General features: G+C 43.9%; 1 protein-coding gene across 1 annotated transcript in view; it reads left to right on the top strand.

Annotated features, from left to right (window-relative positions):
- The window catches only part of LOC149845347 (regulator of nonsense transcripts 1 homolog), a 114,247-nt gene extending 96,153 nt beyond the window's left edge, over window positions 1–18,094 (top strand). The window contains exons 22-29 of the mRNA XM_089997580.1: window positions 2,297–2,371; window positions 2,509–2,626; window positions 2,725–3,101; window positions 3,182–3,247; window positions 3,334–3,405; window positions 4,847–4,978; window positions 16,673–16,792; window positions 17,281–18,094. Of these exons, the coding sequence (XP_089853706.1) occupies window positions 2,297–2,371; window positions 2,509–2,626; window positions 2,725–3,101; window positions 3,182–3,247; window positions 3,334–3,405; window positions 4,847–4,978; window positions 16,673–16,792; window positions 17,281–17,403 (1,083 nt within the window). The 3' untranslated portion in view covers window positions 17,404–18,094. The remainder of the gene's footprint in view (window positions 1–2,296; window positions 2,372–2,508; window positions 2,627–2,724; window positions 3,102–3,181; window positions 3,248–3,333; window positions 3,406–4,846; window positions 4,979–16,672; window positions 16,793–17,280) is intronic.
- Window positions 18,095–21,786: the final 3,692 nt, after the last annotated feature.

The following is a 21,786-nucleotide window of genomic DNA, read 5'->3' as shown; positions in this document are numbered from 1 at the left end:
CCATCATCCTATTCTCAAGCCAAAAATCATATAGAATGGATAGAAGCCATGAAAATAGAATTGGATGCACTAGAAAAGGCCAATACTTGGACGATACAAGATATCCCTCCGGGTAAAAAACCTATAGGTTGTAGGTGGGTATACAAAGTCAAAACCAAAAGTGATGGGACCCTGAAAAGATATAAGGCCCGTTTAGTAGCAAAAGGATATGCCCAAGAGTATGACATCGATTATGAAGAAACATTTGCTCCTGTGGCCCGTATGACCACTGTTAGAACTTTAATAGCCTTGGCCTCCATTAGAACATTGCCTATCTTTCAATTAGATGTCAAAAATGCTTTCCTGAATGGGAATCTCGTTGAAGAAGTATACATGGAAGCCCCACCTGGTATTAGTATCCCTAAGGGTAAAGCTCTTCGTCTAGAAAAAGCTCTTTATGGTCTTAAACAGGCTCCAAAAGCCTGGTATGACCGATTTAGTCATGTTATGCTTGATATTGGTTTTCAACCTTGTTTAACTGACACTGCTTTGTTTGTTAAGAAATCTGATGCAGGCATCATTCTTCTTCTTCTCTATGTGGACGATATAATCATCACCGGAGGCGACAAACAGGGAGTTGCAAATATCAAATCTCTTCTTAAAACCCACTTTGAAATGACTGACTTAGGTTTATTAAGATATTTTTTAGGCATTGAAGTTGCTTATTCCCCTTGGGGGTATTTGATATCTCAATCTAAATTTGCTCTTGATATCGTTTTCAGGTCTGGAATTACAGATGATAAGAAAGTAGACACTCCAGAAGTTGTCAATGTTAAAATGAAAATTGATGATGGAGAACTTTTTGATGATCCTACTCCTTATAGACAGCTTGTTGGAGCTCTTTCTTATCTTTCCATTACTAGGCCAGATACAACTCATGTGATTCATACAGCCAGTCAGTTTCAGCATGCTCCCACCTCCGTTCACATGGGAGCAATTTTGCGTATTATTAGATACTTAAAATCCTCTCTTTCACGAGGACTTTTCTTGTCTGCTTCATCTTCATTAAATTTAATTGCATATACTTATGCTGACTGGGGAGGTGATCCCAATAATAGACACTCAACTACTGATTTTTGTGTGTTTCTAGGTGAAACCTTAATTTCGTGGAGGTGTAAGAAGCAGCAGAAAGTCTCTCTTTCCTCCACCGAAGCTGAATACAGAGCCATGACAACCACCACTATGGAGGTTGTTTGGCTCAGACGATTGCTAGCGGATATGGGAGCTAAAGCAACGCAAGCTTCAAAGATGTGCTGTGACAACAAAAGTGCGATCTACATTGCAAGCAACCGAACATTCCATGAGCGCACTAAACACATTGAGATGGACTGTCACTATGTCAGAGAGGAATACTTACATGGAACCATTGATCTGCCATATGTTACGTCAGAATATCAATTAACAGACTTCTTCACTAAGCCTCTCGCTGCTCCCAGATTTCACTTCTTCTTAGACAAACTTTCGCTCATTGTACCGTAAGTTTGAGTGAGAGTGTTAAAATGTAAACTGTAATATATATATATATATATATATATTATTTAATATTATTATATGTTCTTTTATTATTTTCTTTTTTAGCATCTAGTTCAATAGAAACTAGATATTTGATCCAGTCAAGTTATTATATGTTGGAACTTGACTGTGCAAATAGCTGTTGGACTGTAGTCCAACAGCTATAATAAATGCTGTTGGACTATAGTCCAACAGCTATAATAATAAATGCTGTTGGACTGTAGTCCAACAGCTATATTAAGAGACGTTGGACTTCCAACGTCTCTTTTGGAGAGCTCAAAATGAGCTCTCCTCTCTCTTCCACTTTTTTGTATATATAGGGGTGAACCCCTTCAATGTAAACTACTATGCTTCTTAAGCATTTTGTTCATGAATAAAGTATTATTTATTTTTCAAGTGTTCTTCCTTTTATACCCTTTCAAGGGTCATGCTTGTAGTGTCTCCAATAGACACTTGTTTGTGAGTTATTCGTGCATTTGTTGAAGACCACCATTTCATTACACAAATAAGCTACTAAAATGTGAAACACATTTTCGTTTTAGGGGAGTGATTGCTATAACAAACTCTCCTTTGTATGGTGGTAATCAAATCAAAATAGATTTATACTTGCTTTCTGTAGACAAAATGATTGTTTATGGCAAGTGCCTGATGAAACATTTGCTGATCTGCATATTTGTTCACCATGATATGTCATACTTCTAAATCATGATATGTAGGCCTCAGTGACTTTTTTTTGGTCGTTCAGGAGCATGAGTGTTTGGTCGAAGGACCCTTAAATAATCTGAAGCAAAGTATGGTTCAATTCCAAAAGCCAAAGAAGGTTTGTTAATCATTTTTTGTCTGTGGTTTCTTGAATAACGGAGTCTCCTTATGACCATAAAGATGTTGAGAATGATTATTTGAAATGGTTTTATTGGTATATGAGTTTCCAATGTTTTGTGCAACTTTGTGAAACAGATCTACAATGACCGTAGACTTGTCTTTGGCAGTGGGCCAGCAACTGTCTCTGGTGATAACTTTCCACCTGTTGGATCTTTAAGTCCAAATGCTGATAAAAGGGGAGCTCGTAGCAAAGGTAGTTGTTGAGGATCTGATCTCTCACTGTAACCGTCATTCTTCTTCATATTTGTTGTATGCATCAACTATTCTAATTCACAATTTCTATCTAACCAGGACACTTATATATGCCTTTTGGCCCACCAAATGGAAATCCCAAACCAGGTGTACATCCTGGGGTATTTCCTGTTACACGTTTCCCCCTTCTCCCATTTCCAGGTGGACCCTATACACAACCATATGCAATTCCAACTCGTGGTGCAGTTCATGGACCCATTGGGGCTGTGCCTCAGGTCCCTCAGGCTGGCAATAGGGGCTTTGGCGCTGGACGTGGAAATGCTGGTGGTCCTATTGGTGGCCATCTTTCTCATCAGCAAGGATCACAACAACCTCTTGGAAATATAGGGTCTCCATTCAGTTATACTTCTCTGGACAACCAAAACAGCCAGCCTTCTGTTGGTGGACCACTGTCCCAGAGTGGATTGTTGAGCCAGGTTTGTTATCTATACAAATACAGTTCATGTTGTAGTCGAAGTGGGATTCCTGAACCAGTTCTGTGTTGTATGATTAATAGATACCACCAGTTCGAGGAATGAATCAGAGTTTTCGTGAAGGGTTTTCTGTTGGGGAAATGTCTCAGGTATTCAATGTTGCAATTGTTTCATGTTCTTGAACTATTTCACGGCAGGCACTCGGTGTTTATTTCTTGACATTATGCTTTGATAGGATTTCTTTGCTGATGACCTCAAGAGTCAAGGATCTCATGTTGCTTATAATGTTCCTGATTTCTCAACTCAGGTATAAGATGCTCTTGTTTTTTCTGTGCTTCTATTTTTCTTCATTTTGTGCAAGTCAGCTCTACTGTCCATTCATGTGTATTTTGTCTTGCCATGTCAACTAACGTGGGCAGTGATACTGTAGTCTGATTTCTTATTAATAAAATGTTTCTTCTCCGAAGACAGAGCAAGAAATAAAAGATGGGACAAATGCTTTGGTACATTATTACTGGAATGGAAACTGTTATGAAATGAGGACTATTTTTAGTCCTTTTTTATGGTTTGGCCATTTGACCACGAGTTTGACTGGTCCTTGTATTGAATATGTCCATAGTCATTCATGTAAAGGATATTTTTGTCATTTGTACAAAAGGACATAATAATGCACTTATGATAAGAGGGGTCAAGGGAAATGAACTCTATTCTCATCTTCTCCATTCCTCTTCTTCTTCATCTTTTCCTTTTCTTTTACTATTTCCTTCTTTCTTCTTTCCTTTCTTCCTAAACTTACTGTGCAGGGATCTAAGGTGCAGGAGCTGGTAACAGAACAGAAACTATTCCAATGAAATCCTGATAAATGGTCCTATGCGCGAGTTGTAAATGTTCAAAATATATTTAGCTCATCGAGTATGATGATATGGAACAGGGTCTGGTGAAAGCCATCAGTAAAATGTTGTAAACAATGTCATGGAAAATGGCACCTGGATGCATGTGGTGTAGACCTTAGTGCAAAAGTTTTTGACCCAATGGATGAGTTAATTTTGTATTAGAGATCATGTTTTCACAAGATAATTGTGTTGAGATTTCCTGCTGCTAGTTGGATTTTTTTTCTTGAAAATGTGAACAGATTTGCTTGATCAGTTAATAGGAGAAGCTTTAGATGTGCTTTTGACAAAAAAACCAAATTTCCAGCTCAAAGCATGAGGTTTCATCCGTCTAGAAATGGAGTTTCACACTTTATTCCTTCTTTGTTTTCGTTTCTGCAATAAAAAAAATTGGAAATCTAGTTCTGTAGTTCGTGCCATTTATGCAGCATTCTTATTGTAGGTTGTTTCATATTGGTGTATTCCATAGTGCTCATACAATAAGATTATTCAAAAGTAGTATTACCAGCAAAAATATTGATGGATCAGTTGTGAGCATGGAAAATATAAGATGCCAAGATATTAAAAATAAATCCATAAAGGTGCTGGTATCAGACCCTTTTATTTGTCCCTATTGTGGGTGTTTTCTCCTGCATAGATCAAAAGCCTTAGGCCCCTCGGTCAAAAATCTTATTTTATAGTGTTCAACACATTGAAACCACACGAGAAAGTATGCCTCTTGATTCTTGCATTATGATACACAGCGTGCAACAGATATGATTTCTAGGAATTTGTTTAGTCATTTGCTTTTAAGTGAGATGACTTTTTCAATTTTGATTTCTGTTTATGTTTTGAATTCTGTGTTGTGTTGTGTTTCAGGCTTCTCAAGGTGGATATGAAGTTGGTTATGTCACACAAGGGACGCAAGGTGGGTTTCCTGGGAGTTTCTTGAATCAGAATTCTCAGGCTGGTTATTCCCATATGGGAACTGGAAATGACTTCATAACTCAGGTACGTTCTGTAACGCCCCAAAAGTTTGACTCGAGAAAAGATTTGAAATCGAAACACCTTTAAGGAAAAATCAGAGTTGCAGCAAGAATTTCAAAAGATATCAAAGGGTTTTAAAAAAACACGAGTCAAAGCTTCTGGGTACTTTAGCAAAAAGACTCATCACAAATACAAGTTCACCTTTTTAAACCAAAATAGTGAGCAGAGAATAAAAAGTGCATTTATAACAGACAGAGTTAATTTATACAAGGCAGAGGGTGTCCACCCCCAAAACAAAAAAAAGGGTACAAAAACAAAATAGCCAACGAGTCGACGAGAGAGGCGAAACTTTGACCGCGTAGCTTCTACACCACCACCAAAGAAGAGCTACCTGTCACCTACACCCATAAAGGAATGGGGTCAGTCCTGAAAACTAGTAGGTGCGTAAAAGAAGTAAAATGAACTAATCTAAAGCATGCTTGAACAGAAGCAAGCAGAAACAGATACAATCTACGCAAGTGAATAGCAAATCTAACAGGTATGTCATAAACGTAAGCAAACTAGTAATACAGTGATATCAATATAACTGTAAGCAATCATAAACAGGCTTATCATGCATACCTTCCAACTATCGTAAGCACAGACAGATAGTGAGGTAAAAGTAACAGTACAAGAACAAATAAATGTGAGCATGCCATAAGTGTGATCTGCTTATTATCTGGACATTGTGGGTACGCACAATGTATAAACGTAGAAACAGTCGAGAACCTTTCAGGGGTCCATTATGCCATATATCTTATTATACCCTGAAGGACTGACTGAGTCCGCTCCTAAGGGGACGACCTGTGGTCGAGAGAGCAAGTCCCCAAAGGCCAGAAGGGGCCCATGGATGCATCCAACTTCTGCAGAAGTGTCGGGCGACTACCACCTAGGATACTTATGGTGACGCCAACTCCCCTACCTTCGATGACTGGGGAAGCCGAGCCTTTGCTCGAAATGGCCATGAATGGCCTGTCCACCGAAGGGTTTGTACCATCCATCCTCTCTCTTGATGAACCAGCCCGAACAAGCACGATGAAGGGTTATTCAACTTCATCACCTTGCTCTATATGCCCTGGTCTATTCGACCCACTCGAGCATCTTGCCTGTGAAGGCGCATGATTATCGCTTAGTGAGATATTCAAAACCGAACATAAGACCCATTCACTCTGCGCTACGCATTATAGCATCGCATGATACTGCTAAGTTTATAGCCATAAGCCGCCAAGAATATACAAAGGGGCTCGAGTACTGACAGCAATCTCTAAAAGCACCTGCAAGGCAGAATAATAGCAAAATCGAAGTCTATATAACATAGGCAAGAAATGAGTCAGCATAAATAAGCAAAGCAACAAGTAAAATGCACAAATATAATAGCCAAGGCGCATAAAGCGCAGGGCAACAGAAAGTAAAGTACTGCAAAAGTAAACATGACAAGGATCGCGAAACCGCGTCCTTGAAGTTAAAAAGACGAAAAGGAAAGCCTAGGCACATATAGCGCGGCGGCGGCAAAAAGTACAATACTGAAATGTAAATAGGACAAGGATCGCGAAACCGCGTCCTTGAGTTAAAAAGACAGAAAGGGAAGCCTGGGCACATATAGCGCGGCGGCAGCAGAAAGTAAATGCTGGAAAATAAACAGGACAAGGATCGCGAAACCGCGTCCTTGAGTTATAAAGACATACATATACGTATATAAGCAGATTCTTTTAAATATCTTCCAATTAGTTCAGTTTAGTTCATTCAAATCCTTTCACGCAACTTTCCCCTACTTTGGGGAGTCGCGGATCACTGCACGCCTGCGGGCGTAAGTTCGAAGGGTCTCGGGCCACGAGACACGCGAGCGCTCCGTCGTGCAACCTATACACACTAAAGAGGTCAGCAAGCCAGAAGCAAAACAAATCCCAAAAGGGCAAGCGATCAGCAAGGGCTGAGCCCTGCTGACAAACAAAGGAGACGACAGGGGGCCCTGCTCCCTGTCGCCAAACAGAACAATGACAGGGGGTTCCGCCCCCTGCCAGCAAAACAAAGGCAAGGGGCCAGGCCCCTTGCCGCCAAACAGATAACGGTAGGGGGGCCAGGCCCCCTACATACAATCAGAGGTGACAGGGGGCTCCGCCCCCTGCCAGCAAACACAAAGGCAAGGGGCCAGGCCCCTTGCCGCCAAACAGAAAATGGTAGGGGGGCCAGGCCCTCTACCTACAACCAGGGGTGACAGGGGGCTCCGCCCCCTGCCAGCAAACACAAAGGCAAGGGGCCAGGCCCCTTGCCGCCAAACAGAGAATGGTAGGGGGGCCAGGCCCCCTACCTACAACCAGGGGTGACAGGGGGCTCCGCACCCTGCCAGCAAACACAAAGGCAAGGGGCCAGGCCCCTTGCCGCCAAACAGAGAATGGTAGGGGGGCCAGGCCCCTTGCCGCCAAACAGAGAATGGTACGGGGGCCAAGCCCCCTACCTACAACCAGGGGTGACAGGGGGCTCCGCCCCCTGCCAGCAAACACAAAGGCAAGGGGCCAGGCCCCTTGCCGCCAAACAGAGAATGGTAGGGGGGCCAGGCCCCCTACCGACAACCAGGAAAAAATGGCAGGGGGCCCGGCCACCTACCGATAACCGGAAAAATGGCAAGGGGCCAGGCCCCCTACCAATGCAACAAACAACGGCAGGGGGCCAGGCCCCCTGCCGACAACACGCCGGCAACAGGGGGCTAAACCCCCTGCCGACCAAACAGACCACAGCAGGGGGGGGGCGAAGCCCCCTGCCAACAACCGGCCGGCGATAGGGGCTAAGCCCCCATCCGACAAAACGTCGGTGTCAGGGGGGCAAACCTCCCCCCCCTGACACACCGACGATGGCAGGGGGGAGGACCCCCCCCCCCCCCCCCCCCCTGCCGACAAGGAGGCTCGGGCAGGGGGGGCGAAGCTCCCCCTACCAACGAGCGGCCGGCGACAGGGGCTAAGCCCCCAGCCGACACAAGCACAACAGCAGGGGGGGCGAAGCCCCCATCCTACCGGCGCACTGTCGGCGACAGGGGACCAACCCCCTGTCGGCCGACGAGTCCGCAGCCCACGGAAAAAAGTTAAAGAGGGGAAAACGCGTACCTCACAACAGTCCGGCGGCAAGTCGCCGGAGAAGAGGGAGGAAAACAGCGGCGAAAGAGCACGAAGGGGGGGGGGGAGACACCACCAAAGTGGTGGCCGGAGGGCGATCAGACCTTCGCCGGTCGGTGCGTCGCCGGAAACGAGCCGGGAACGAGAGGGGGGAGAGAGAGAAAGAGAGAGAGTCGAGCGAGGGCAAATGCCCTCGCCCGAGGCACCCTAACCCTTTTAAAAAGGGGGGGCGCGCACCGGCTTCTCGAATGTTCGAGAAGCCGGGTCCGGCATAGATCCGGGTCCGGCCCGGATCCGAGATCGCCCACTGACCAGGACACGTGCCTGGCGCGTGTCCGACACGTGTCGGACTCTGTTTTTTTTTTTCAGGTATTACATCCTTCCCTCCTTAAAAGAATTTCGTCCGCGAAATTTTATTACGAAAAGTTTCAAGCATACAATTCGGGGTATTTATCTCTTATATCAGCCTCTGGCTCCCAAGTACATTCATCGAAGCCATGGTGTCGCCAACGAACCTTAACAAAAGGTATCGTCCTGGATCTCGTCACTCGCTCGCAACGATCAACAATCTCCACTGGTCTTTCTTCGAAGGTTAGGTCATTTCGAACATCCACGTCGCCAAAGCAAACAACATGGGATGGATCATGGATGTACTTTCGCAACATAGACACGTGGAAAACGTTGTGAATCTGAGCATATTGCGGAGGTAACGCCACCCGATAGGCCGTCCCACCTATCCGCTCCAAAACTTCGAAAGGTCCAATATACCGGGGACTCAATTTCCCTTTCTTTCCAAAACGGAAAAGACCCTTTGTCGGAGATACCTTTACAAACACCATATCTCCAACTGCGAAGAAAAGCTCTCGACGACGTCGATCGGCATAACTCTTTTACCGTTTCTGAGCAGTACGAAGACGCTCCCGAATAAGATGCACTTGTTGGGTATAGTGCTGGAGTACGATGGGTGACTCGAGCCTTCGCTCACCTACCTCATCCCAATAAATCGGTGCCCGACACGGTCTCCCATATAAAGCTTCGTATGGGGCCATGCCGATACTTGCGTGGTAGCTATTGTTGTAGGCAAATTCGGCCAAGCAAACGTGAGAATCCCACTCTCCATGCCAATCAATCATACAAGCACGTAGCATATCTTCCAGGGTCTGAATAGTGCGTTCTGACTGCCCATCAGTCTGAGGGTGGAAAGCTGTGCTAAACTTTAGTTTAGTTCCCAAGGCTTGCTGGAGTTGCCCCCAAAATCTCGAAGTGTACCTCGGATCACGGTCGGATATAATAGAGATTGGCACTTCGTGCAGGCGAACGATCTCCCGAATATACATATCCGCAAGGCTGTCGAGCGACTGGCCGAGACGGAAAGGCAAGAAGTGCGCGGATTTAGTGAGTCGATCAACTATTACCCAAATTGCATCGTGCTTTTTCTTCGTTCGAGGTAACCCGACGACGAAGTCCATAGCGATGTCCTCCCACTTCGATAGTGGGATCTCCATTAGCTGCGTGACTCCACCCGGCCGTTGGTGTTCGATCTTGACCTGCTGGCAAGTCAAACATCTAGACACGAACTCTGCTACTTCACGCTTCATGCCGTTCCACCAAAAACTCCTCTGTAGATCTTTAAACATCTTTGTGCCTCCGGGGTGGATGGTATACTTCGATCCATGCGCTTCAGACAAAATTTCATTCTTCAGGGCAGGGTCCCGAGGGACCTAAAGGTGATCTTTAAACCAAATAATACTGTCTTCCTTCAGACGGAACGAAGAACTGTCCCGAGCCGCACTCGCCTTAAACCCCTCATAGCGTGGATCAAGCTTCTGCCCAGCAATGATTCGGGTAGACAACTCCGGAAGGACTATGAGGTTTGATAAACGCAACGAACCTGTTGGAGAAAGGAAAGGTTTCCATGAAACAAAATCCTCGATCATCCTCCACTCAGTAGCCAACGTGCTGACCAAAATTCCAGAGGATTTGCGGCTAAGGGCGTCCGCAACAACATTCGCCTTTCCTGGATGGTAGGAAAGCGAAAAATCGTAATCTTTAAGAAACTCAAGCCATCGCCGCTGACGCATATTGAGATCTTTTTGAGAAAAGAGGTATTTGAGACTCTGGTGGTCAGTGAAAGCCTCGAACTGCACACCATATAGGTAATGTCGCCATACCTTTAAAGCAAAGACTACCGCGGCTAATTCAAGATCATGCGTAGGATAATTCTTTTCGTGCGATTTGAGCTGACGAGAGGCATATGCTATCACTCGGTCATTCTGCATAAGAACCCCGCCCAGGCCCGTGCCTGAGGCATCGGTATAAATCACAAATCCTTCCTGGCTAGAAGGCAAGGCCAGGATAGGAGCAGAAGTAAGTCGCTCCTTCAGAGACTGAAAGCTGGTCTCGCAACTATCGTCCCATAAAAACTTTGTCTCTTTCTTCAGCAGCTTGGTCATAGGTTGAGCAATCTTGGAGAAATCCTGGATAAATCGGCGGTAGTATCCAGCTAATCCCAGAAAGCTTCGAATGTCACGCACATTTCTTGGTTGCTGCCAGTTCAACACAGCCTCAACCTTTGCAGGATCTACGGACACCCCATCCTTCGAGATGACGTGCCCTAAAAACATCACTTCCTCGAGCCAAAATTCGCATTTGGAGAACTTAGCAAACAAGTGCTTCCTTCGCAAGGTCTCCAAGACAATGCTCAAATGCTCCCGGTGTTGTTCCCAACTCTCAGAGTAGACCAGGATGTCGTCGATAAACACGATCACGAAGGTGTCTAAGAAAGGCCTGAACACTCGGTTCATAAGGTCCGTAAAAGCTGCCGGGGCATTAGTGAGTCCAAAAGGCATAACAGTGAACTCAAAATGCCCATATCGAGTACGAAAAGCTGTTTTCGACACATCGTCTTCCTTGATCCGAAGCTGATGATATCCGGATCTAAGATCAATCTTGGAGAAGACCCTAGCTTTCTGCAGTTGATCGAACAAATCCTCAATACGCGGTAACGGATATCTATTCTTGATCGTGACTTGGTTGAGCATTCGATAATCAATGCACAACCTCAAAGATCCGTCCTTCTTCTTCACGAAGAGAACGGGAGCCCCCCAGGGTGACACACTAGGGCGAATAAACCCCTGAATCATAAGCTCCTGAAGCTGCTTTTTGAGCTCTTCAAGCTCAGCGGGTGCCATACGATACGGAGCCTTCGAGATAGGTGCAGTGCCGGACAACAAATCAATACAAAACTCCACTTCTCGGGGAGGAGGAAGACCAGGCAATTCTTGGGGAAAAACATCGGGGTAATCACGTACTATATCCAACTCGTCAATGGGGGTAAGTGTCTTCACTGACTGAATGAGATTTACGAGAAAAGCGGAACATCCCTTTCGTAAGAAGCTCTGCGCTTGAAAAGCTGAAATCATTTTGGTCTCCCGTACCGATCGTGGAATCCGAAATTCCACCTTCGAAGAGCCTGGAGGAGACAGAACAATTCTACCCTCACGGCAAAAAACCTTAGCATGGTATTTGTGCAACCAATCCATGCCCAGGACAACATCAAACTCAGACATTTCGAGCAAAATGGCACAGGCTGGCATATGTCGCTCAGCCACAACCACATCTAAATCTGGCAAGTAGGTGACGCAAACTGTATTCTTCCCAATCAGATTATAAACATCTAAAGCAGAGTCTAATTGAGATATAGGCAATTTCAATTGTGCAGCAAAACTTGCAGAAATAAACGTGTGTGTAGCACCACAATCGAAAAGAACGAAGGTCGCACGATCTGCAACTAAAATCGTACCTTGCACGAGATCTCCTTTAGTCAACTGCTCGGCCGTAGCGGTATAGACGCGCGCAGGAGCTTTCTTCACGCCGCTGGTCTGTGGCTACTCTGGCAGGGTCGACGATGGTGCCTGAAGCTGCAGGGGTGGCTGGGACGCACCGGCGGCCTGCCTGAATTCGTCTGCCGCCTTCTTGCGGCAATCACGAATGAAATGGCCCATCTTGCCACAATATAAACAGCCACCTGTCTCACGAGGGCAAGGCTGACCCGCGTGAAACCTCCCACACTTACCGCAAGCTCCACTAGGCGGTCGCCGTGGCGGACGATACTGGTTTCGCTGCCTTTTTGCCGGGGGACTTGACGGTTTCTCTCCTTCCACCCTTACAGGCAGAACTGACTGCTTACCTCCTTCAACCTTGATGGGCAACAGTTGCTTGGCCTGACTACGCTGCTGCGTCCGTCTTCGATCACCACCAGTCGTAGGTGGCTTCCGGGTCTGAATGCTCTTGGAGCGCTTCCATTCGTCATTGAGGAAAGCAGCTGTCTCGACAGCTGCCGCTAAGGTTGCAGGCATGCTAGTAAGAACCTTGTGCTTGAATCCTTCTTTCAGGCCTCTAATAAACTTCCGTGCCCGCTCACGCTCATCCTCGAAGAGGTTGGGACAATGCCTCTCCAGCTGTTGAAACTTGGCCGCATACTCATTCAAAGTCAAGCTGCCCTGACACAGCTCCAAAAACTCCATCTTTTTCTCCCTTGCATGAGGGGGAAAATAATTGTCGAGAAATGCTTTTCTGAAGGTTTCCCAGGGCACCGTGCCAATGTTTGAGAAACGAATCCTGCGGGTGGTATCCCACCAAATACGAGCCTCATCCTTTAAACGAAAGGACCCAAATAGAGTCTTTTTCTCCTCAGGAACCGTGAGGATGTCAAAGACTCGCTCAATCTCACTGACCCAGTATTCTGCCTCATCCGGGTCCGCTCCGCTGGAAAAAACAGGAGGGTCTAACTTTAAGAATTTCTCGAAAGAGACCCCCTGCTCAGGAGCCTGACTTCTCTGCGTAGTCCCTTGATTTCGAATTGCTTCAGCTAACGCATTCAGAGAATCCATAATGAATCCTCTGCGTTCGAGCCCGTCCTCCGACAAATCCTCATCTGGTCGACGAGCCATCCTTAAAAACACATAAAATGCGTTAGAATGCACCAAGACAATTAAGAAACAAAAGATATTTCATAGATCTTAAGTTACCGTATATACAAAAATTCCAGCGATGCTGGTATACAAGCCAAAAGAAAACTTTATCCGCATGAGAGGTCACAGCCTCTCTTACAAAATATTGAACAAAAATTTACAAGTACTCCCTTCTAGGGACGTTCAAACTGGCGAAGGTATTCTCTCTTATTCCCCGTACGCCTAAATCTGCGTCGAGGGACAAAAGGGAGCGGCTCATCCGAAGGAACTTCCACATCATACATCGGAGTCGAAGGTGTATAATCCAATGAAGCCGCGCCATTAGTAGACGAATCTGAAATTTCAATTGGAAAATCCACACCAGGAATAGAGAGAGCAGGGCCCTCAGAGATTACTGGGGGCGAAGGTTCAAGGACTGCTAAAGGTAAATCTGGCATGTTAAGGTCAGGGATGACAGCTTCAGCAGACTCCTGAACTACGATTGCTCTATCTTGTTCTTCCTTAAGGAGGCAAAACTCTAAGGTGTGTCCGGAATCGCCACAAAAGACGCACTCAAGTGGTACAAGAGCGGGACCACTACCATCAGAAAATTCCGGCGTAGCTTGCCGACCTGCCAAGACTTGCGAGGGTAGATGTCCTCCCATCTGAACATATACCGAAGACCAGGTTGCTGCCAAAGGTAACTGAAATTCTGGAGGCAGTGGGCTACCTGTCTCATCTGTGAAAACCGGTGGAGGTGGGCGATTAGCCCAACACTCTTCGCAGGACACCGTATGTCCCCTCTCCATATGGAAGCCCCTACCTCTAACCGAACGAGCGCGCATTCGGCGCCCTCCCCTGCCGTGGTGGCCACTCGGACCAGCAGACGGATCCATTACACACAAGTACTGTTCAAGGTAAAAGTAAAGCATTAATTTTATCAAATCAAGAAAATTAAATGTCTACTTACAGTGCGGTGGGAAGCTCGATGTCAAAGCTCAACCATTCTCGTCCTGGCTCTGATACCAAAAGTTGTAACGCCCCAAAAGTTTGACTCGAGAAAAGATTTGAAATCGAAACACCTTTAAGGAAAAATCAGAGTTGCAGCAAGAATTTCAAAAGATATCAAAGGGTTTTAAAAAAACACGAGTCAAAGCTTCTGGGTACTTTAGCAAAAAGACTCATCACAAATACAAGTTCACCTTTTTAAACCAAAATAGTGAGCAGAGAATAAAAAGTGCATTTATAACAGACAGAGTTAATTTATACAAGGCAGAGGGTGTCCACCCCCAAAACAAAAAAAAGGGTACAAAAACAAAATAGCCAGCGAGTCGACGAGAGAGGCGAAACTTTGACCGCGTAGCTTCTGCACCACCACCAAAGAAGAGCTACCTGTCACCTATACCCATAAAGGAATGGGGTCAGTCCTGAAAACTAGTAGGTGCGTAAAAGAAGTAAAATGAACTAATCTAAAGCATGCTTGAACAGAAGCAAGCAGAAACAGATACAATCTACGCAAGTGAATAGCAAAGCTAACAGGTATGTCATAAACGTAAGCAAACTAGTAATACAGTGATATCAATATAACTGTAAGCAATCATAAACAGGCTTATCATGCATACCTTCCAACTATCGTAAGCACAGACAGATAGTGAGGTAAAAGTAACAGTACGAGAACAAATAAATGTGAGCATGCCATAAGTGTGATCTGCTTATTATCTGGACATTGTGGGTACGCACAATGTATAAACGTAGAAACAGTCGAGAACCTTTCAGGGGTCCATTATGCCATATATCTTATTATACCCTGAAGGACTGACTGAGTCCGCTCCTAAGGGGACGACCTGTGGTCGAGAGAGCAAGTCCCCAAAGGCCAGAAGGGGCCCATGGATGCATCCAACTTCTGCAGAAGTGTCGGGCGACTACCACCTAGGATACTTATGGTGACGCCAACTCCCCTACCTTCGATGACTGGGGAAGCCGAGCCTTTGCTCGAAATGGCCATGAATGGCCTGTCCACCGAAGGGTTTGTACCATCCATCCTCTCTCTTGATGAACCAGCCCGAACAAGCACGATGAAGGGTTATTCAACTTCATCACCTTGCTCTATATGCCCTGGTCTATTCGACCCACTCGAGCATCTTGCCTGTGAAGGCGCATGATTATCGCTTAGTGAGATATTCAAAACCGAACATAAGACCCATTCACTCTGCGCTACGCATTATAGCATCGCATGATACTGCTAAGTTTATAGCCATAAGCCGCCAAGAATATACAAAGGGGCTCGAGTACTGACAGCAATCTCTAAAAGCACCTGCAAGGCAGAACAATAGCAAAATCGAAGTCTATATAACATAGGCAAGAAATGAGTCAGCATAAATAAGCAAAGCAACAAGTAAAATGCACAAATATAATAGAAGGCGCATAAAGCGCGGGGCAACAGAAAGTAAAGTACTGCAAAAGTAAACAGGACAAGGATCGCGAAACCGCGTCCTTGAAGTTAAAAAGACGAAAAGGAAAGCCTAGGCACATATAGCGCGGCGGTGGCAAAAAGTACAATACTGAAATGTAAATAGGACAAGGATCGCGAAACCGCGTCCTTGAGTTAAAAAGACAGAAAGGGAAGCCTGGGCACATATAGCGCGGCGGCAGCAGAAAGTAAATGCTGGAAAATAAACAGGACAAGGATCGCGAAACCGCGTCCTTGAGTTATAAAGACATACATATACGTATATAAGCAGATTCTTTTAAATATCTTCCAATTAGTTTAGTTTAGTTCATTCAAATCCGGCGAAAGAGCACGAAGGGGGGGGGGGGGAGACACCACCAAAGTGGTGGCCGGAGGGCGATCGGACCTTCGCCGGTCGGTGCGTCGCCGGAAACGAGAGGGGGGAGAGAGAGAAAGAGAGAGAGTCGAGCGAGGGAAAATGCCCTCGCCCGAGGCACCCTAACCCTTTTAAAAAGGGGGGGCGCGCACCGGCTTCTCGAATGTTCGAGAAGCCGGGTCCGGGTCCGGCATAGATCCGGGTCCGGCCCGGATCCGAGATCGCCCACTGACCAGGACACGTGTCCGACACGTGTCGGACTCGGTTTTTTTTTTTTTTCCAGGTATTACACGTTCATTCCGTATTGTCTTTCCTTTAAACATTCTTGTGTAGTATCTTTGTTTTGTTCTCTTTGTGTTCTATCAGTGTGTGTGTGTGTGTGTGTGTGTGTGTGTGAAATTCACGGCCTCTTGCTTTCTAGGCATTGGGAAGACTAGAAATGATATGTGTGCCTGCACGAGTGCATGTGTGTGAAATCCACGTCCTCTTCCTTTTCTGGCATTGGCAAAGCTGGAACTTGTATCGTGATATCATCCAAATAGATGAGATGGTGCATGCCATATTGCATGCAGTGCTGAATAATACCATATTACTTTCCTGGTGCATAGTCACCACAACCAAGACAAGAAGCATGTGGCAGTTTCTTTTGAGCAATGCAACTCATTCTAGTTTCCAATCTTTCCAGAGCGAGAGTTGTGCATGAGAAGGAAGAATAGGTCTATAGAGGACCATATTAGGCTTGTTCCATCGTATGTGTTTGTAATTTTTTGACCAAGTCATCTTGCATGTGCACAGGACTATATGCCTCATGGGTCACAAGGTATTTTTACTCAAGTTGGCTTTAATGATCCATATCTGGATGATTCTTCCCAAACTCAGTTTGGAGTTGCTGGACCTGCGCCTCTTCAGTCTCAGGTGTTGTATAGTACTTTCCATTGATAAAACTTAATATTGATAATTTAAAGGTAAGGATGGGTTGAATTGCTTGTGAACAGTTTCACAAAGTCCATCATTAGTAATGCATCATTCATCACGCCCACAAAGGCTCCCCTCATCTGGTAGGGGCGACTTGTGAATGTCACCAAGTTGACGGGACATCACAAGTTCGAAACCTATGCTGGGTGTACTCCCCGGTGGGCAGGGGAGACCTCGATGATTTTATCATCTGGATGACAGCCAATGTGGGGTCAGTCATAGGGTTTTTTTCCTTAGGATTATCCAAAAAAAGGCACCATTCATCACTTATCCAAGCGGTGGCTGGATTGCTACTTTTTTTCTGTGACTCACGAGAATTTGTGTACTCAACACTGCACGATGTCGATTGTCTGGGCTTTCCTCAGTTAGATCTAGGGTTGAAGTTTTCAAATTTGTAATTGATAAGAGAGTTGCTTCATGATTTGTAGGGCCTTATGAATCCTCTGTACTCCCAGTCTTTCACTCAGTACAACAGCCAACCAGTTAACATGCAGGCTCCACAGCAGCACAGCCAGACCACCCAAAACCAGAAATTCCAATACAATGGCTGAGACACCAAGGGGCACGACCATGAGATGGGTTATACTCTTTCAGCATTTTGGTTTTGCTGACATGTTTGCTTCTTTGCATTCATGTGCCTGAGATGCTGCTGTTGGAGTCCTTTGCTTCCCTCTACCAGGATTGGGTGGTATAGATGATGAGAGGCTCTTGATGGCTGGGCACAGCCAGGGCTGAGGAAGAATAACCCCACAAGTTGAAAGTTTTTTGTTGTTTTGAAGAAATTGCAATGTGGTGGGAGGAGCGAGCTTTGGTATTCTGTTATTTTCAGAACAAGCAATATGTGGACGGAGGAGTGGAGCATATTTCATGTGTAAGTATGCAAGCTTGCTGTTCGGTCTCTTGGAGGGGCAGAAGATGGTCTGTCGGCTTCAAGCTTGGACATGGCAGGCGGAGACATGAGAGGCTGTTGTAATTCAATGCTGATGGGTTTTGCCGGCAGTCGTACAGTGACGTGCACAGCTATGGCTGTTGGAAGTTTTGTACTGTTGCTGTGGCAGGGCAGCCTCCATTTGCTCGGCTTTGTACAGAGCCACATACTCCACAATGTGGTGGATAAGTTATTGGAATGTGTATTAAGTATTCTTTGCTGCTCCTGCACTCCAAAGCACCCATTAACTACAATTTGTTATATAATTATATATAATATTCATAGGTTTTGCTTTTGCTGAATCTTAATTTTAATCCTTTCTTGTTTTTGTTGTATTTTCCCCTGCTCTCCCTGGTAAACTGTCTGAATGATAGAGAGAGGGTTTTCAAAAATCGAAGATACTTTTCAGGCTACGGTGGATCAGAAACATGGCTAGTGAAATTGGAAAAACAGCACAAGTTATAATTCCACGGCTACTCAACCAGTGCCTGTGGATATCTAGATAGACAAAAACAGACTATCATTACGAGAAGATTGAAGGGAAGTATTAGAACCAAAGTTGGTTATTGGCTTTGTTGGTAAGTGCAACGCTTCCAAAATTTGATCATTTTTTAATGCGCAATTTAATGCGAGGTTTCATTTATGATATTGCCTTAGCCGAACTAAGCTCTAATGAGTTAGCTTGTGTGCAAGTAGTGTTTAAAAAATTCTTAGAATACGTTCGAGAAAAGACGATCAAGAATAAGTCCATAAGATGTTCTACGTAATTAAGTTTTAGAGTGTTAACTTGTGCGCAAACTTTAGTGTTTAATAACTCTATAGAAACCAGCTCTACAAAGAGACTACCCAACGACAAAACATCAAATACGACAGAATAATTTCTTGAGAAATAATCGTATTGTATGGATAATTTGATCTAATTTTTTAAAAACTTTATAATTTTTAATATTCTTTTGATGTTCAAAATCGTAAATATTTGACATTGTTAGGATCTTTTTACCCTTTGTAATTGCGAATTGAAGCCTTATTGTTGTATGGATAATTTGATCTAATTTTTTTAAAACTTTATAATTTTTAATATTCTTTCGATGTTCAAAATCGTAAATATTTGACATTGTTAGGGTCTTTTTACCCTTTGTAATTGCGAATTGAAGCCTTATTGTGATAAAATTGGACCACCCCTTTTAACCTGAGCAAGACACTTCAAAACTCAAACACTAAATATTATGCAGATTAAGTAGCAATTTCCGCTATTTCACTTGACTGCACAAGAAAAAAACCCAAAAATGCAGGTGCCACCACTTTTAGTCTTCAAATATCTTTTTCAGATCTTACAAGTGGAAGAGTATTTAGTTCAAACAACCCTTCCAACAAGTTTTCCAACAAAAATAACCTAAATGGAACTAATCTTAGGCATTAAATTAAACCTCATAATTGAAGGTCCAAAAATGTCCAATCTGGAGGAAATTCATAAGCCTCTCAAAACAAACTTTAACCTCCTGGATTTTCTTTCTTTTTGGATATCTTCACTGATACAAAAAATTAGAGGTGAAGATACCTTCAAAAGATCTCCGGTCATTATTTATAGAGTGGCATCAGTAACATCCTGTCGTGCAGCTGAGATTTCTCTTCTCCCGAGAATGCTAGTGACTTGGCAGTATCTTCAGACCTATGTCACATAGGTGTGGCTGCGGATGAGGGTGCGGATGCGGCAGTTTAAAAAAACTTGGGTGCGGGAAGGGTATATATATATATATATTTTATAGTTTTAAGTTAACACTAAGTGTATGTGTGTGCATTTATATATATATATATATATATATATATATATATATATATATATATATATATATATATATATATATAGATATATATATATATATAGATAGATAGATAAAAATGGACTTGATTAAGGTTAATTGAATCTACTTTTGGATAGAAATGGACCTCAGTGTGGTTGACTTCACCTAATACAAAGGAAGCTGTGTCCAAGTGTACCCGCCTGGGTGCGATGTAGGTGCGACGCGGGTGCGGTGCCCTGTTAGAAGAATCCGTGTGACATAGCTTCAGACCCTTTGCATTCAAGCCCAACCCTTATCGGTCCTCTTTAGAGCTCTGATACCACCTCAATCAAGGTGAAGCAAAGAAGATGAGAAAAGTCCTTTATATTACCTTTGTTAGGGTTTCAATAAATAAAATGAGAAAATTGATGAAAATACCCTTAGGGCCATGTACAAATATGTATAAAACAAATAAAAGATTTATGTCCCAGCTACTTATTTTCACGGATAGCACAACCACTTGTGGTTTGTAAATTCACAACATAAAATTTTAGTTTTGAGAAAGATCCCCAAGTCATGGAATTGTAATTATGCATCTTGTGAAAATTATAAATATATACTTGCTTGTGCTATCCAATAAAAATCACTAGCACATGTTTCTGAACTTTCCAATATCTGTATAACATACTTGTGTCCTCACACAAACACACAACACACGTGCACAATCTCTCTCTCTCTCTCTCTCTCTCTCTCTCTCTCTCTCTCTCTCTCTCTCTCTATATATATATATATATATATATATATATATATATATATATATATATATATATATATATATATATATATAAAATCAGATCGAGTCACCGAGAGCAAGAAGGAAGATGAGAGAGAGGAGAATAGGAGCTACAACAAACTGATTTTCCACATCTTTCCTTGGTAGGTCGTGGGTCTCTTTATATCATTAATTATGGAATATTATAGTTGTTCCCTTGCGACTTACAATGTACAGTTGCGCTTAGAGTCTGTTTTGCTTTTGTTGAGTCTGATGTAAGCTGCCCGGTTCAGGTGAATCAATACCCCGAAGGGGCAGCCCGTATACTTGCCATAAACAGATCGACCCTACATAGTTGCTTCAGCGAAGAGATTTAAACAGAAAAATTAAAAAGAAAGAAAAAAAATCAAAGGGAATTGAAAATCATAAGGGAAATCGAAACTAAAAGAGGGAAAAGTCAGATAAATACAGATGCTACTTGAAATTCAAACCCAAGTGAATTGGTGATGCCATTGCGAGGCATCGCCAATTACCCATATGTAGGAAAATATAGAAACAAAAAAAAATCCGCCTGGAATGTGAAACATAAATAAGCGTAAGATATTACAAGGTAGACGAGAAGATAAAAATGAAAGCGGGAATAAGAAAATGCCCTAAAACGAATCCATGAAAATCAAGACTTTCATGAATAAAGGATAAAGAGGAAAGGGGTTTTTGATTGATTACCTTCGGTTGATGCAGATGAAAACCGGAGAGAAAAGGTGAAACAACGAAGAAGATAGTACGTAGAGGAGAATAACGGTGGGGGTGAAGATGGATCCGTGAAGGAGAAGAAGGTGGGGGGCAGAAGACGACCAAAAGGGGAAGAAGGACCTGGAGAGGTGAAGAAGCGATTTCTGAAGTAGAGAGAAGGGAAGGAGACCGATGGTGTGGTGAAGACGGATCCTGAGGGTTTTCTTTTCGGTTTGTTAAATAGGGGAGAGAGAAGGATCGAGAAGGTGAGTTTGTTGAAGATGAGTGGTTTGGGGCCTGACCATGGAGGGTTCGGGCGGATGATGGAGGCGAGCGGGGCTGTTGGCCATTGAAGCTTCCCTAGATTGTTGGGGATCAAGGGTTTAGAAAGGGGATGGTGATCAGAGGGTTCGGTGATGGGCGGTAGAGGAGAGGGTTCTGGAGAGTAAAAGGGGAACAGGCAAGAGATGAGGGTTTTTTGGTTACGGAGGGATTTCCAAAGTTTTCCAAAAAGAGACCTCTTTAAAAAGTTCTTTCTCAAAACGGGTTCTCCAAAACCATTTTTTTGCAATTTTTTGATTTTTTTGTTCTTTTCTCGGTATTTCTACATTTTTTGTATTTTTGGAATAAAAATCCTAAAATGTACGGCAAAACAAGGTTAAAACTAATTTTTTTTTGTATTTTTGAGAAATATTTAAAAAGAAGGTTTTTGAGGTTATTT

This window comes from Nuphar pumila, chromosome 2 (genome assembly GCF_984573655.1).
Source record: "Nuphar pumila chromosome 2, dmNupPumi1.hap1.1, whole genome shotgun sequence".
Lineage (NCBI taxonomy): Eukaryota > Viridiplantae > Streptophyta > Magnoliopsida > Nymphaeales > Nymphaeaceae > Nuphar > Nuphar pumila.
The sequence above is the reverse complement of the archived record's forward strand: the minus strand, read 5'-3'. Positions and strand labels throughout refer to the sequence as shown.